Genomic DNA, 13,127 nt, shown 5'->3' with positions numbered 1-13,127 from the left:
CGTCATTGTCTCCCTTCCCCTGCTCTCCACTGTAGCAGTAAGCTCACAGTGGTAGCGGCAGCGGATGGCACTTACACAGCAGGTAAACAAACAATCAGATTGGCTGAACTGAGTGGAGATATTACCGTATTCACTGGAGGAGCTGAGCCCACCGTCTGTAGCCGCGACCATCAGAACAAATCTACTCTCGTGAATTTATCATGGAGTGGTCACAGGTCCGGATGGAACCATCACGTTCGGATCCTCAAAACACATTTTTTTTGCATTTTTTGCCAAGTCTGTCTGACCTCCTGCTCTGCCTGCGGATCCAGTTCACCACCAGGTGGTGATCAGTTGACAACTCTGCCCCTCTCTTCACCCAAGTGTCCAAGTCATAGGTCTGATGATACAACATCAAAGTCGATTATTGACCTTCAGCCTAGAGTGTCCTGGTGCAATGTGCACTTATGGACATCCCTGTGCTTGAACAAGGTGCTCATTATGGACAAACTGACTAGGAAAGAAGTCCAATAACAGAACAACACTTCTGTTCAGAATAGGGAGGCCGTTCATCCCAATCAACCCTTTTCAGGTCTCACTGTCATTACCCACGTGAGTGTTGGAGTCCCCAAAAACAACAATGGAATCCACAGTCGAAGCACTATTTAGTACCCCTCCCAGGGACTCCATCAAGGACGGGTATTCAATCAATCAATCAACCTTCATTTATGTAATGCTTAATCACATCAGCAAACATTTCAAAGCACTTTAACACACAGAAAAACCCAACAGAATCCTCCAGAGCAAGCATAAGCAACAGTGGCGTGGGGAAAAACTCCCTCATTGAGGAACAGATTCTGGGCAGGACACAGACTCTGGAGGACGGGCATCCACCTTGACTGGTTGGGTGGAAAAGGAAAGATACTGGGGATAGAGACAGGGCAAGAAAAAGAGAAAGACAGAGAGAGAGAGAGAGAGAGAGAGAGGGAGTGGCTGATAGACCAGACAGAATTTGCAGTCCAAATTATGCTGTAGTTGCTGAAGTGGGGGTGGGATTTCCATGCCCTCGTATTTCCTGTCTTCCATACTTGTTCGCCACCCGTCAAGCAGAAGCACAAAGACAGCAGCAGTATCTTGCAAACATTTTAAAGGTCAAATTAATATTAGCAGGAAAAGCAAAGAAAGACAAGTAACAGAGGTTACTAAAGTAATAAAGTACATCTAGACTACTGAAAATCCCCTTAGTAGTCTTCTGCCTCCCCCTCTACTCTTAAAGACCTGACAAGTTACCAGAAATTCTGCATCCTCAGATCGAAGAGCAGTCCGCACTGCTGTTTGACCCGTAGGCCAAAACAACAATGAGACACCTGTCCCCAACTGGAAAAAGCAAGGATCCGACCCTCTCATTCCCTGGGGTAATCTCCAACATATGGCAGCTGAGCTGTGGTAGTAAGCCCACACCAGCCCGTCACCTCCCAACTTGGGCAACGCCAGAAAAGTGAAGAGTCCAGCCCCGCTAAAGGGGTTGGGATCCAGAGCCCAACCTGCCACCATTTCCTGTCGTGGCTTATGAGACAGGTGATAGCAATTAGCATCGTGAGTTAATAATACTGAAATGCTGTGTGTGTGTGTGTGTGTGTGTGTGTGTGTGTGTGTGAATGTGTGTGCGCATAGACACACACACACAACTACATCGATTGTCCCATTCCATAGTATTCCATGTGGACCCCTACCTCGTGAGCTGGATTATGGACTACCTACCGGACAGACCCCAGTACGTCCGTATGGGGGACTGTTTGTCTTCTATAGTGACCAGCAGAACGGGGGCACCACAGGGGACCGTTCTCTCCCCCATTCTCTTCACCCTCTACACATCAGACTTCAAGCACAACTCAGATACATGCCACATACAGAAGTACTCCAATGACACTGCGATAGTGGCAAGTATCCGGGAGGGTGATGAGGGGGGGTACAGGGCATTGGTGGCTGACTTTGTGGAGTGGTGCCAACAGAACCAGCTCCAGCTCAACGTCTCCAAGACAAAGGAGATGGTGCTGGATTTCCAGTGGGCACCTCCCTCTCCACAGCCAGTGATCATCGAGGGCAGTGAGGTGGAGGTGGTAGAAAACTATAAGTACCTGGGACTGCAGCTAGACAGCAGACTGGACTGGTCACTCAACTCGAACTGTGTGTACAAGAAGGGGCAGAGCAGGATGTACTTCCTGAGGAGGCTGGCCTCCTTTAACATCTGTCCTAAGCTCCTTCTCATGTTCTATCAGTCCGTAGTCTCCAGTATGCTGTCGTACGCCATTGTGTGTTGGGGTGGGGGGGCCAGGAAAAGAGATATGGACCATCTGAACAGACTCATTCGCAGAGCGGGCTCAGTGGTTGGGCTGAGCCTGGACTCTTTGGATATGCTTCTGGAGAGCAGGACCATGTCTAAAGTTAAGGCTATCATGAACAACACCAGCCACCCCCTACACACCACCTTCTCCCAGCAGAGAAGCGCCTTCAGCGGCAGACTGCTGTCACACAGCGCCTCCACAGAGAGGCTGAGGTCGTCCTTCGTCCCCGTGTCATCAGGCGGTACAATGACTCTCTTAGGAGGAGCGGGGGGGAGGTGGCGAGATCAACACGCGGTTGAATGGATTTAATTTAATTTTATACTGTTTATATTTTTTAATTTTATACTGTTTTATATTTTAATTTTATACTGTTTATATTTTAATTTAATACTATTATATATTTTAAATTTTATACTGTTTATATTTTAATTTTATAGTGTTTATATTTTAGTTATAGTTTAGTATATAAGTCCTGTTAGTGCTGCATGTGTCTGTTAGTGTAGTGTATATCTTGCGGTATGTCCTGTGATGTCAGTGTTTCTTTTTCTCCTGGTGTTTATCCAGTATTTATTCATTATGTAATGCCTGAGCACTGGATATATACAATTTCCTCCGGGATTAATAAAGTATCTATCTATCTATCTAGTACTATGTATACAGTATATAAAAAAAGTGTTTGGTTACAGCTTTCAAATTTTGTTTAAGAAAATGTTGTCAAACTATGAAAACAGGTGGAGACAATTGGTGATGCATACATGGTAGTAAGCGGTCTGCCTGAGAGGAATGGTGACAGACATGCAGACGAAATTGCGAAGATGTCACTGGATCTGGTGGCAGCAGTCAGACAAGTCTCCATTCCTCACATGCCCAACCAGCGACTAGAGCTCCGAGCTGGCATCCACACAGGTAAGAAGACCACACTATAAGATGTATTTTTTATTTATTTATTCAGTTTATTTTCTTCTTTCCAGACATGTTATTACAACAGATTTTACTTTCATCAGTGTTGAGACATCAGCAACATCATCCGAAAAGAAAAAAAAAGGGTTGACGGGTAGTAGCCATTGGCTTGTAAGGTTCCCGCCCCTAGATCAACATTATCTCTCTCATTGCAGCTCATTGTCAACCAATACATACTTTGCATGTCACAAATCAATTTAGATTATTTTATTCTGGTACATTGTTGTTTTGATCCAAAGATGCAAATGACAAATGCAATTTTCTTGTTTGATCATCTGGCCAGCTCATTAACTTTGATGTTTTGGGCAGCCTCTTTAGAGGTAGTTATAACAGTCTAAATGTCAAATAAAAACAGCAAATTTGAGTATATCACTATCTGTCTGTGTTAAAAAAGGCATCACTTATTCATTATGACATCATCTATAAAATTGAAGATGTGTTCTAATAGCTATGTTAGCATGGGCAATGAAATAAAAATATCTTACAATTTGCACTAATTTTGTGAGGTGAATGTTGATATTCTTGCTGAGACCAGTGAGTGTTAATTAGAGCTTAGTTAGTGCTTATCAGTGTTTTTTGTTTTTGTTTTTTTTTAAAAATTGTTTTCTAATTTGAGTTCCAGTTGAATGGTTTACTAATCATTTGAATACTTCAAACAGTTATCAAGTATCAAAACCAAGCTTTCAAAGACCCTTATAGGCAGAGAGTATACAGTGGTACCTCGACTCACAAAATTAATTGGTTCTGGAAGAAATTTCTTAACTAGAAAATTTTGTAAGTAGACACATTTTCCATGCAAATGCCCTAATCCATTCCAAGTCCCCCCAAAATTCAGACATTAAACCTTTTAACTGCTGTCCTCATTGTTTTTTGGCCTCTTTGGTTAATGCGCTACTTGCCTCACCATGCCGAACAACAGAGTGAATTCCAGTCCCCCTTTCGAACTTTTCGAACCACCAGCGCGATGCCTTAAACTTCCGGTGTCCTTTCGCCGACGTTCCCTCACCTTAATTCTTTTCCTCTTTTCACCATCACTTTCTTGGGGTCCATAGTGAATACTCTAAAAGTTAATACATTTACGTAAAACGATCAGTACACCTCATGGGTGGAGAGCCGAATGACAAGGACTCTGCATACACCCATCTATCTACACACATAGACACATACGGTAGAGGTCCCTCTTAGCTAACGAGATGCCAGGAAGATGCTACGTAATAACCAATGGCAGAGCAGCTATAAAAATTTTGCGTTCAGTAAACTTTGGGAACTGCGAGTAGCAGCCCATACTGTATTTTTACCTTTCGTATCCTGAAATTTCTTTTGTGACAAGAGGCAATATTTTCCTGTTGACAAGTTTCGTAACTTGAAAATTTCATATGACAAGACATTTGTAAGTAGAGGTACTACTGTACTCTGCCCTGAGACTGGATTAAGTCATTGAAACTGCTCTGGCCTGAATGATGATACCTCCCTCTTAAATGAACTTCCACTTCTGAGATGTGTATGGCCACCTCTCAGTGTGAAATAACATTCCCTCTAAAAAATGGATGCTATATCTAGCTATCTATTTGCTATATCCACATTTTAGTCTGGAGGACACTGACTTGTTTTAGGCCTAATCCTTTTTGAAAATGGAGCTATTGACTCTATAAAGAAGCTATTTCTGTGCATTTGGGCATATCTGCCAGTGTTTTTGTCCCTTTCAAACTGCTGTGTTGGAGACTTCTAAAAGCACTGCCTTGAAAAAAGGAACAAATGTGAACATGGAACAGATTATAAAAATCATTGCAGCAAGAATGTACACAAAGAAAATTGCAGCATCATAAAAGCTGATGCAACATATTTTACTATATTTTACACACACACACACACACACACACACACACACACACACACACACACACACACACACACACACACACACACACACACACACACACACACACACCAGTAAGGCTGATCAGTTTTTACATCAGGGTGAATGGGGTTGAATACATTGAAGACGGCAACAGTGGCTCAGTGGTAGAGTGGGTCTTCTAATTGATCACAATTGATCCTGTGTCTAGGAAACTCTTTGTTTGGGGTCTCCTGGGTTCTGCTCCAAGAAAAGAGCAAGTATTGTATTGACTCACAATTCACCTTTTTGTGAGTTCACATTGAATTCAAGAGTGAGACTGAGCAGCAACTGCAAGGTAGGGCTTAGAGGGAGTCTGGGATTGGGCCAAAATCTAAGTTATTGCACCATGTTCTATCCCATGATTCCAATGAATGTAATGATTCCACAATAATCACTTAGTGCAGCAGGTGGTATACTAAAAATCCATCAAACTGACTGAGATTAGAACAATCCCTGACTGGTACAATACAATACACAGCACAAAAGTTTTCTCAAAACTTTGATTGCCAGCACAGTTTTTATTTTTATTTTAATGTTCTTTTCAATGCAATGTTTTGTATTAGGTCCATGTGTTGCTGGGATAGTTGGCTACAAGATGCCAAGATACTGTCTTTTTGGAGATACTGTCAACACAGCCTCTAGAATGGAGTCCACCAGCCAACGTATGTGTACCCATACACACAATGCATGAACACACACTCACACACACACACACACACACACACACACACACACACACACACACACACACACACACACACACAAGCTGTGTACAGGTAGTTCTCAAGAACTTTCGATTTACAGACAACTGCGCGCCACCATATCCGACTACTGTACTTCTTTCTGCCACAACCCTGCTGAAAAGCTCTGCTGCGTTCCCACATCTCCAACACTCATCCCCCCCATCTTGTTCTTGTCTTGTCTCTGAGCATCTCAGCATGTCAGTCTTACCTCCTTGGATACTCTGCTTTATCATGGCTGATAAAGCAAAGGCTAATGAAGACAACTCTGCCTCTCACTGACAAGTCGTCCCTCTTCCTCCTCTTCCTTCGCTCTAAAGGTAACTTTCATTACATTACTATATAACTGTACAGTGGATCGTCAACATCAACAGCTCACTCTGGCTGTTGTTGTTTGATGGACTTAAAAAACTGGTCTAGAGTTCATTGAATTGTTTTCTTCTTCTCCTCAAGGATTAAATTATAAATAACAAAAGTTTAACGTGCATAAACCGATCCTAAGTCAGTCACGTGGTATCAGCTGTGTAATGAGGTTTGTACATCATCATTTTCAGTTTTTCCCCTAGTTGAAGCAAGCCTTGATACATGCTTGGTTGAAACGCCCCCTCCCCTACTCGGCACATGCTTTGAAACCTCGTTTCGGAATGTCAGATCACTAATGCAAACCTTTCCACTGGTGTTCTGCATTTGGGTCCCAACCCTGCCCTTCGTGACAGAACAACCTTGCCAACACTGGACCCAGCAGACCCCTGTTTTCTCCAGGGTTTTGCTGCACTAACCAGCAGCAAGCTCCGGGATCCTGAATTGGCTGCCGAGAGAAAGCAGCTGGGGATAGCCACCATGGCATGGCTGTCAGCCTACCCTGGAATTCCAGCTCCAGTTTTTACGTCTGTCCTTGAACCTGTTCCTGCACCAATCCCTGAGCCGGTTCTAGTGCCAACTTCCCTGTCTCCGCACCCGGACCCCAGCCTGTCTCTGCGCCCAGACCCAAGCCCGTCTCCGTGCCCTGATCCCAGTCTGTCTCTGCACCCCAAGCCCAGCCTGCTTCAGTGCCTGGATCCCAGCCGGTTCCTGAACCTGTACCCGACCGCACCCAGACCCCAGCCTGTCTCTGCACCCAGACTCCAGCCTGTGTCTGCACCCAGACTCCAGCCTGTCTCCGTGCCTGGATCCCACCCTGTCTCTACACCCCAAGCCCAGCCTGCTTCAGTGCCTGGATCCCAGCTGGTTCCTGAATCTGTTCCTGACCCTGGGCCTGAACTCTATTTGATTCTGGGGCCCGACCCTGACCCTCCCCTGGGACCGCTTTTGGGATGTTGGGGGCCGTCCCTTGGGGAGTGTCATGGTTCGGTGTTGGTGCTCTGCTGTACTGGGTGTGGCAGGAGGAGAGGCCGAACTTGTTGGTGGAGCCTCGTCTCCACATCTGGACTTGGATCGGGTTGATTAGCCTGAGGCTTTATAAACCGGCTGCTTCTTTTGTGTCTTGCCAGGCTGTTTTTATGTACTTCTGCATTTCTTGTGTTTCCTTGACTTTGGTTTGTGTCATTAAAATATGGATGCAAACCTTTCTACCAGTGTCTTGCATTTGGGGCCCAACCCTGATGTGTCGTGACACCAACGCTCTGGACATTTATTGGTGTCTTCTTTCTTTTCTTCATTGATTGCAAGACTCCTCACTCAAAGCGATGGCGTGTTTGCTCCTGGGTGCGCTCTGACTTACACAAACTTTTGCAAAAAGCTGTCACAACTTCTCCATCTTCCTATGATACGCCATCCTCTGTTCTGTGTCTGGATCAGTCGTTATTAGGCTAAATTCCATGATTTTGAAACCCAATTTTCACTGACAAGACTGTTCCCCAGACTGTTCCTCAGCCTTTCCCGTTGAAAAACATAATTGACATCAATAGATGTCCTTGGAGGCCAGGGAGTTAATATGATTATATTTTTATATTCTTATTTACTATACGGTCACATGACATTGTAATGACCTGTGTTAATGCAGACTGTTATTGTGATGTTGCCCTTAGCGTCATACTGCACATCTGTTGGGCTGTGAAGAAGTTTGCAAAACTTGTGTAGCAACTTCCAAACCAATAAGTCGCTTAGAGGCTGACGACAGGGCCTTCCTTTGTCAGACGCGCTTCCAGGCAAAAATCACCACGATACATAAAAATACGTTCAATCCTTTATTAACGAAAAAAGAATAATCAACTCATAAAAACTGTTCACAGACTCATATAAGTGACTCACAAAGACGTATCAATAAAAAAACGTTGTGTGATGTGTTGCGTGTTGCGTGTTTTGCGTATTGCGGCGGTCAACAAAAAATACGGCAACCCCGCTCACCCTCTCTCTCCCCTCCACACAGGTGAGAAGATACCCTATTTAACCTATATTGACGTTCACGCCCACATCCGTTTGACCCACTTATTCCTTCAGTGAAATCACAAAAAACAACATCACAAACAACAACAAATACAATATTCAAACCATCATCATATCATCTCATAATACAAAATACCTGTAAATTCATTCATGGCTCCTACACTTCAGCCCCTAATTATTAGGATAACACATAATAATTACCCACATTCATATTATAGGAGACATGAAACAGTTAAAAGCTTAATATCATTAAAGTCCATAACACATATCTTGTCTTCTGTCTGCTTTCTTCCTGTGTCAGAATTAAGTAAAGGCAACAATCAGTCTGTCAAAAGAAGTTTTTAGCCATCAGTCTTTGGCAAGTCAGTCAAAATCAAAGTCAAACTGGGAGTCAAAGCGTTCCAATATTCAGCAGCTGCTCCTCATCCAGCTTCAGCCTCCTGTAGTAGACAGATCTTTGTTATTGGATGATCCAGACAACTGCTCTTTGTTTTAATCCGCACCTGACGCACAAATCCTCATCTGTCTGGAAAGGTTTGAAGGACTTTTCCCATGACCAGGAATTTCGAGGAGCCGTGTTGTCCATAATGAGCACTATAGCATGTGGTTACGGCCGCCATGTCCCACCTCTTGGTGAATATGCCTCAGAAGCATGTCTGAGATATGGAAGTCTTTAGCCAGTATTAGGGGTTGTTTAGCCTCCGTGGGCATAGATGATCTACTCAACCGACCGCCAACTCTCAGAACATCATCTTCAACACGTGGGAAAAGTTTATAAATGTGGCTATGGCCCTTAACACTTTTGCCATTTTGCAGCCTGGAGAATTCCTCTGGAAACTTCTTCCTCTGGCAGAACCTGATGATCTCCAGTTCGGCCTTCTCCAGTTCCTCCACTGACAGACAACTTGGAACTATCTTCCTCTTGAAAGCATCCATATCTTCCTCTAAAGAACATCTTTGTTGTATCACATCCAAATTAGACTGAAAGTTCGGTGTTCAACTGTTTCCTCTTCTTGCAACAAGCCAAGAGCCAGTCCTTGAATCTCAACATCCAAGCCACAGATCTTTTCAGACCAGTCCAAGATGAAAAGTAAGTGATCATGCGAGTCACAGCATCACTCTCTTCTCTGGCCTGTACAGCATTCACAACAGCAGCTTTCTTGATCTCAGGGTCATCTGGTGGAAGCTGATGAACGTCCTTAGGATTAACAGGCCATATACACTCAGGTTGACAGAGAAAAGGCGGACCCAAAACCCATGTTAGATTCTTGAGGAATGCCTCCACTTTCAAACCTCTAGAGGCTACATCGGCTGGGTTGCTTGCAGTGTCAACATACCTCCATTGAGAAGACCGTGAGACCTTGAGAATTTCTGAAACTCGGTTGGCAACAAAGACTTTGAACCTGGAAGTCTCGGTCTTGATGTATTTTAGCACGGATGCACTGTCTGTCCAAAATACAGAATTGTGAAGTTCCAGTTGCAACTCTCTCCTCCACAAGACATCAATGCGGCTTGCCATGGTGGCAGCAATGAGTTCCATACGAGGGATGGTAACCGACTTAAGTGGAGCTACCCTAGCCTTTCCCATGACAAAAGCACTGTGTACTTTTGAGTGTGTGCTATGTAACAGCAGGTAAGTCACTACTCCGTAGCCATCTTCACTTGCGTCACAGAAATGGTGCAGCTATGCTGTAGTTGTTTCTCCAAAGTCTGGTGGTTTCAGGCATCTCATGATGTTAAAATTCTCTAGACGGCACAGTTCCTGCAGCCAAGTCATCCATCCATGAGCAACTGATTCAGGTATGATGTCATCCCAGCCAAGTGATTTCCTGCACAGGTCGCTTAAGATTTTCTTGGCAAGCAACACAACAGGGCTCAGGATTCCAAGAGGATCGAAGATGGAGCTGACAGTTGAAAGAATTCCTCTCCTGGTGAGTGGTCTGTCCTTAATGATGATCTTGAACTTAAAACTGTCAGACCGAATGCACCATTCCACACCAAGCACTCTCTCCAACGGTAGCTGATCCTGATCCAATTCCAATCCTTTCGTGTCCTTAGCTCTGTGACTATCAGGTATTACAGTCATAACCTCACGTCTGTTGCTTATCCATTTCCTAAGCTGGAAACCACCCTTCGCACAGATGGAGACAAGGTCATGATAGAGAGATACAGCTTTGTCTTCTGAAGGCACAGACACCAGACAATCATCGACATAGAAGCAATGTAGGACCTTATCAATCACCTCTTGGCTGAACTGTTCTTTATTATCTTCTGCACATTTCCTGAGAGCAAAGTTGGCGCAGCTGGGAGATGAAGTCGCGCCAAAGAGATGCACTAACATCCTGAAATCACTGAGTTCTTGATTTAAATCTCTATCAGGCCACCAGAGAAACCTCAAGAAATTGGCATCTTCAGCTGGCACCCTTACCTGGTGAAACATGGATTCAACATCTGCCATGATTACCACTGGTTCCTTTCTGAATCTGGTCACCACCCCAATCAATGAACTCATCAGATCTGGACCTTGTAGGAGCTGAGCATTAAGAGATGTTCCTTGGAAACTCGCTCCACAGTCAAAGACAACTCTTATCTTCTTCTTTGTTGGGTGGTACGCCATGGTGGGGGATATACCAGACCTTGCCATTGCAGCATTCCAACTCCTCTTCGGGCACCTTTTCTGCATAACCTTTGGCAACCAGATCATTGATAAAGGCTGTGTAGTCTGAATAGAACGATGAGTCCTTCAAAAGCCTTTTCTTCAGGTACTTGGCACATTGCTCCACAATTATTCTGTTATTTGGCATGTTGAGTTCCTCATTCCTTAACGGTAAGCCAATCTGGTAATGGCCATTCACTTGCTTTGCTGAGTTTGTAACCAAGTCCATAAACCTTTGATCCTCTCTTAACATTCCAGGTTGCTCATCCACACTGCATTCAGGGAAATCCATCTTGAACTGTTGCTGCCAAAGTTAATCCAAATTCACAACTGACACTCTGTTCACTGACAACTCCGGCTGCTCGCAATCCATTGCTTCCTCACTTTCTACCTTCAGAGGTCCATTCACAGTCCATCCCAGCATCGTCCTGATAGCATAAGGTCAACCATTTACACTGTGAATGATTTGCAATGGTTCCAAGGCCTTAGGAACATTTGTTCCAATCAACAGTTCAATCTCTGCATCTATTTCAGGCAAACAAACTTGTTTTAAATGAGACCATCCCTGAAGATCCCTCGGTCTTGGAATGTTCCCACTGTGGACAGGCATACGCTCCTGTGTGAAAGTCTTGGGCAGTTCACAGAAATTATCATACTTTAAGCCAGAAACCTCCAATCCAGACACGATATGGCTGCTCACCACCTTTTCTTGGCCCATTGTCTGCAAAAGAATACGTGTCTTCTTTCCTCTGAGGCCAAGCTTGTGCATCAGCGCCTCTGTGCAGAATACTGCTGTACTTCCTTGATCTAAAAAGGCATATTTGGTAACAATTTTGCTGCCCTTTTTTGACTTAATTTGTACAGGAACTATGGGAAGTTTACAATCATGATCACCAGCCCCAGTCAGACCACTTGACACTAGGGTGCTGTCCACTGTTATCTCTGATTTCTATTTTTCTTGTTCAGAGTCCTTTGCTTTTTCCTTTGGAGGGATATGAAGAATAGTTGGATGTAGGAGACCACACTTTGCACAAGAAATACGTTTTCTGCAATCTTTGCTGATGTGTCCTGTACACAAACAGCCAAAGTAGACACCATTTTCTCGTAAGAAGCCTATCTTCTCTTTGTGGGTTCTTCTCTCTAACTGAGGACACAAATCCAATGTGTGTCTGCCTTCACAACAAAGACACATCCTCCTTGCAGCTTTAAGTTGTTCCTTCTCTTTGGTTCTGGGTTGAGTTTTGATTCCTACTGGAGCTACAGTGGTGGCAAAGCTTGTTCCTTTCATCCCAGTAAGTGGCTGTTGCTTGAGTTTGTTCACACCTTTATTTAATGTTGCTGAGGGAACATCCTGGATATTTCCAAACACTGGGTCAGTTAAGATTTTTACTTGTCTCTCAATAAAATTGGTGATGTCACTGAATGTAGGTCTCTGATTGTGCCTCTCTTGCAACTCACAGGCTACAGTTCTCCACTTGTCTCTGAATTTGTAAGGTAACTTTTTTATAATGGCGAGCATGTTGGCAGGTAGATCTAGCTCATTCAAGTATTCCACCCCTTCCATGGCATTCGAGCAACTTCTGAGGAAAAGACTGTAGTCTTGGAAAGCCTTTACGTCCTCTGTTTTGATGGAAGGCCAAGACAGAGCCCTTTCCAAATATGCAGAAGCTACTTTCTGCTCATTTCCAAAATGCTCCCTTAGTAGAGCTTTAGCCTTAACGTAGCCTCTTTCTGGGTTCAAGTGCTGGCAGCTTGTAACTAGTTGCTTAGGATGTCCTCTAGTGTACTGCTCCAAGAAATAGAGTCTGTCGCTGTAGTTTTCAGTGTTTCTTTCCACACCATTCTCAAAAGCTTTAAAAAATACATATTTCAATGGATCACCATCAAAAGTTGGGATCTCTCTCTTTGGTAACGATGAGAGGCATTGCTGCTGTATCAGAAGGGTAGTTATTTCATTTTGCTTTCTCATAATTCCCAGCATATTGTTTTGATCCTCATTTTGTGATCTAAATCCAGCATTCCATACATCTCCATTTTGAGTTTGGGTGTTCTCATTAGCACTGTAATTCACTGAATTTTGTTTGGGTTGGTTAAGTGACACAGGCTCAGAATGGATGAAGTGAGGTGCAGTTTTCTCCTTAGGCCTTGCTCCTTGGTCCATATAA

General features: G+C 43.9%; 1 protein-coding gene across 8 annotated transcripts in view; it reads left to right on the top strand.

The window, feature by feature from the left end:
* LOC137607517 (uncharacterized) overlaps positions 1 to 13,127 on the top strand; it is a 92,212-nt gene that overhangs the window by 66,503 nt on the left and 12,582 nt on the right. For 4 of the 8 annotated variants that reach the window (XR_011037993.1, XR_011037991.1, XR_011037990.1 and 1 more), the window contains exons 4-5: positions 3,056 to 3,230; positions 5,745 to 6,241. Coding sequence is in view for 1 of the 8 variants with exons in the window: in XM_068333347.1 (XP_068189448.1) it covers positions 3,056 to 3,230; positions 5,745 to 5,843 (274 nt within the window). In the remaining 7 variants the exon portion in view is untranslated. Of the gene's footprint in view, positions 1 to 3,055; positions 3,231 to 5,744; positions 6,242 to 6,475; positions 7,426 to 13,127 lie in introns of those variants that run through there. The other 4 variants (XR_011037994.1, XR_011037989.1, XR_011037988.1 and 1 more) reach the window with 4 other exon arrangements.

Source organism: Antennarius striatus, chromosome 2 (genome assembly GCF_040054535.1).
Source record: "Antennarius striatus isolate MH-2024 chromosome 2, ASM4005453v1, whole genome shotgun sequence".
Lineage (NCBI taxonomy): Eukaryota > Metazoa > Chordata > Actinopteri > Lophiiformes > Antennariidae > Antennarius > Antennarius striatus.
Note: the sequence above shows the minus strand (reverse complement) of the source record. Positions and strands in the feature narration are given on the sequence as shown.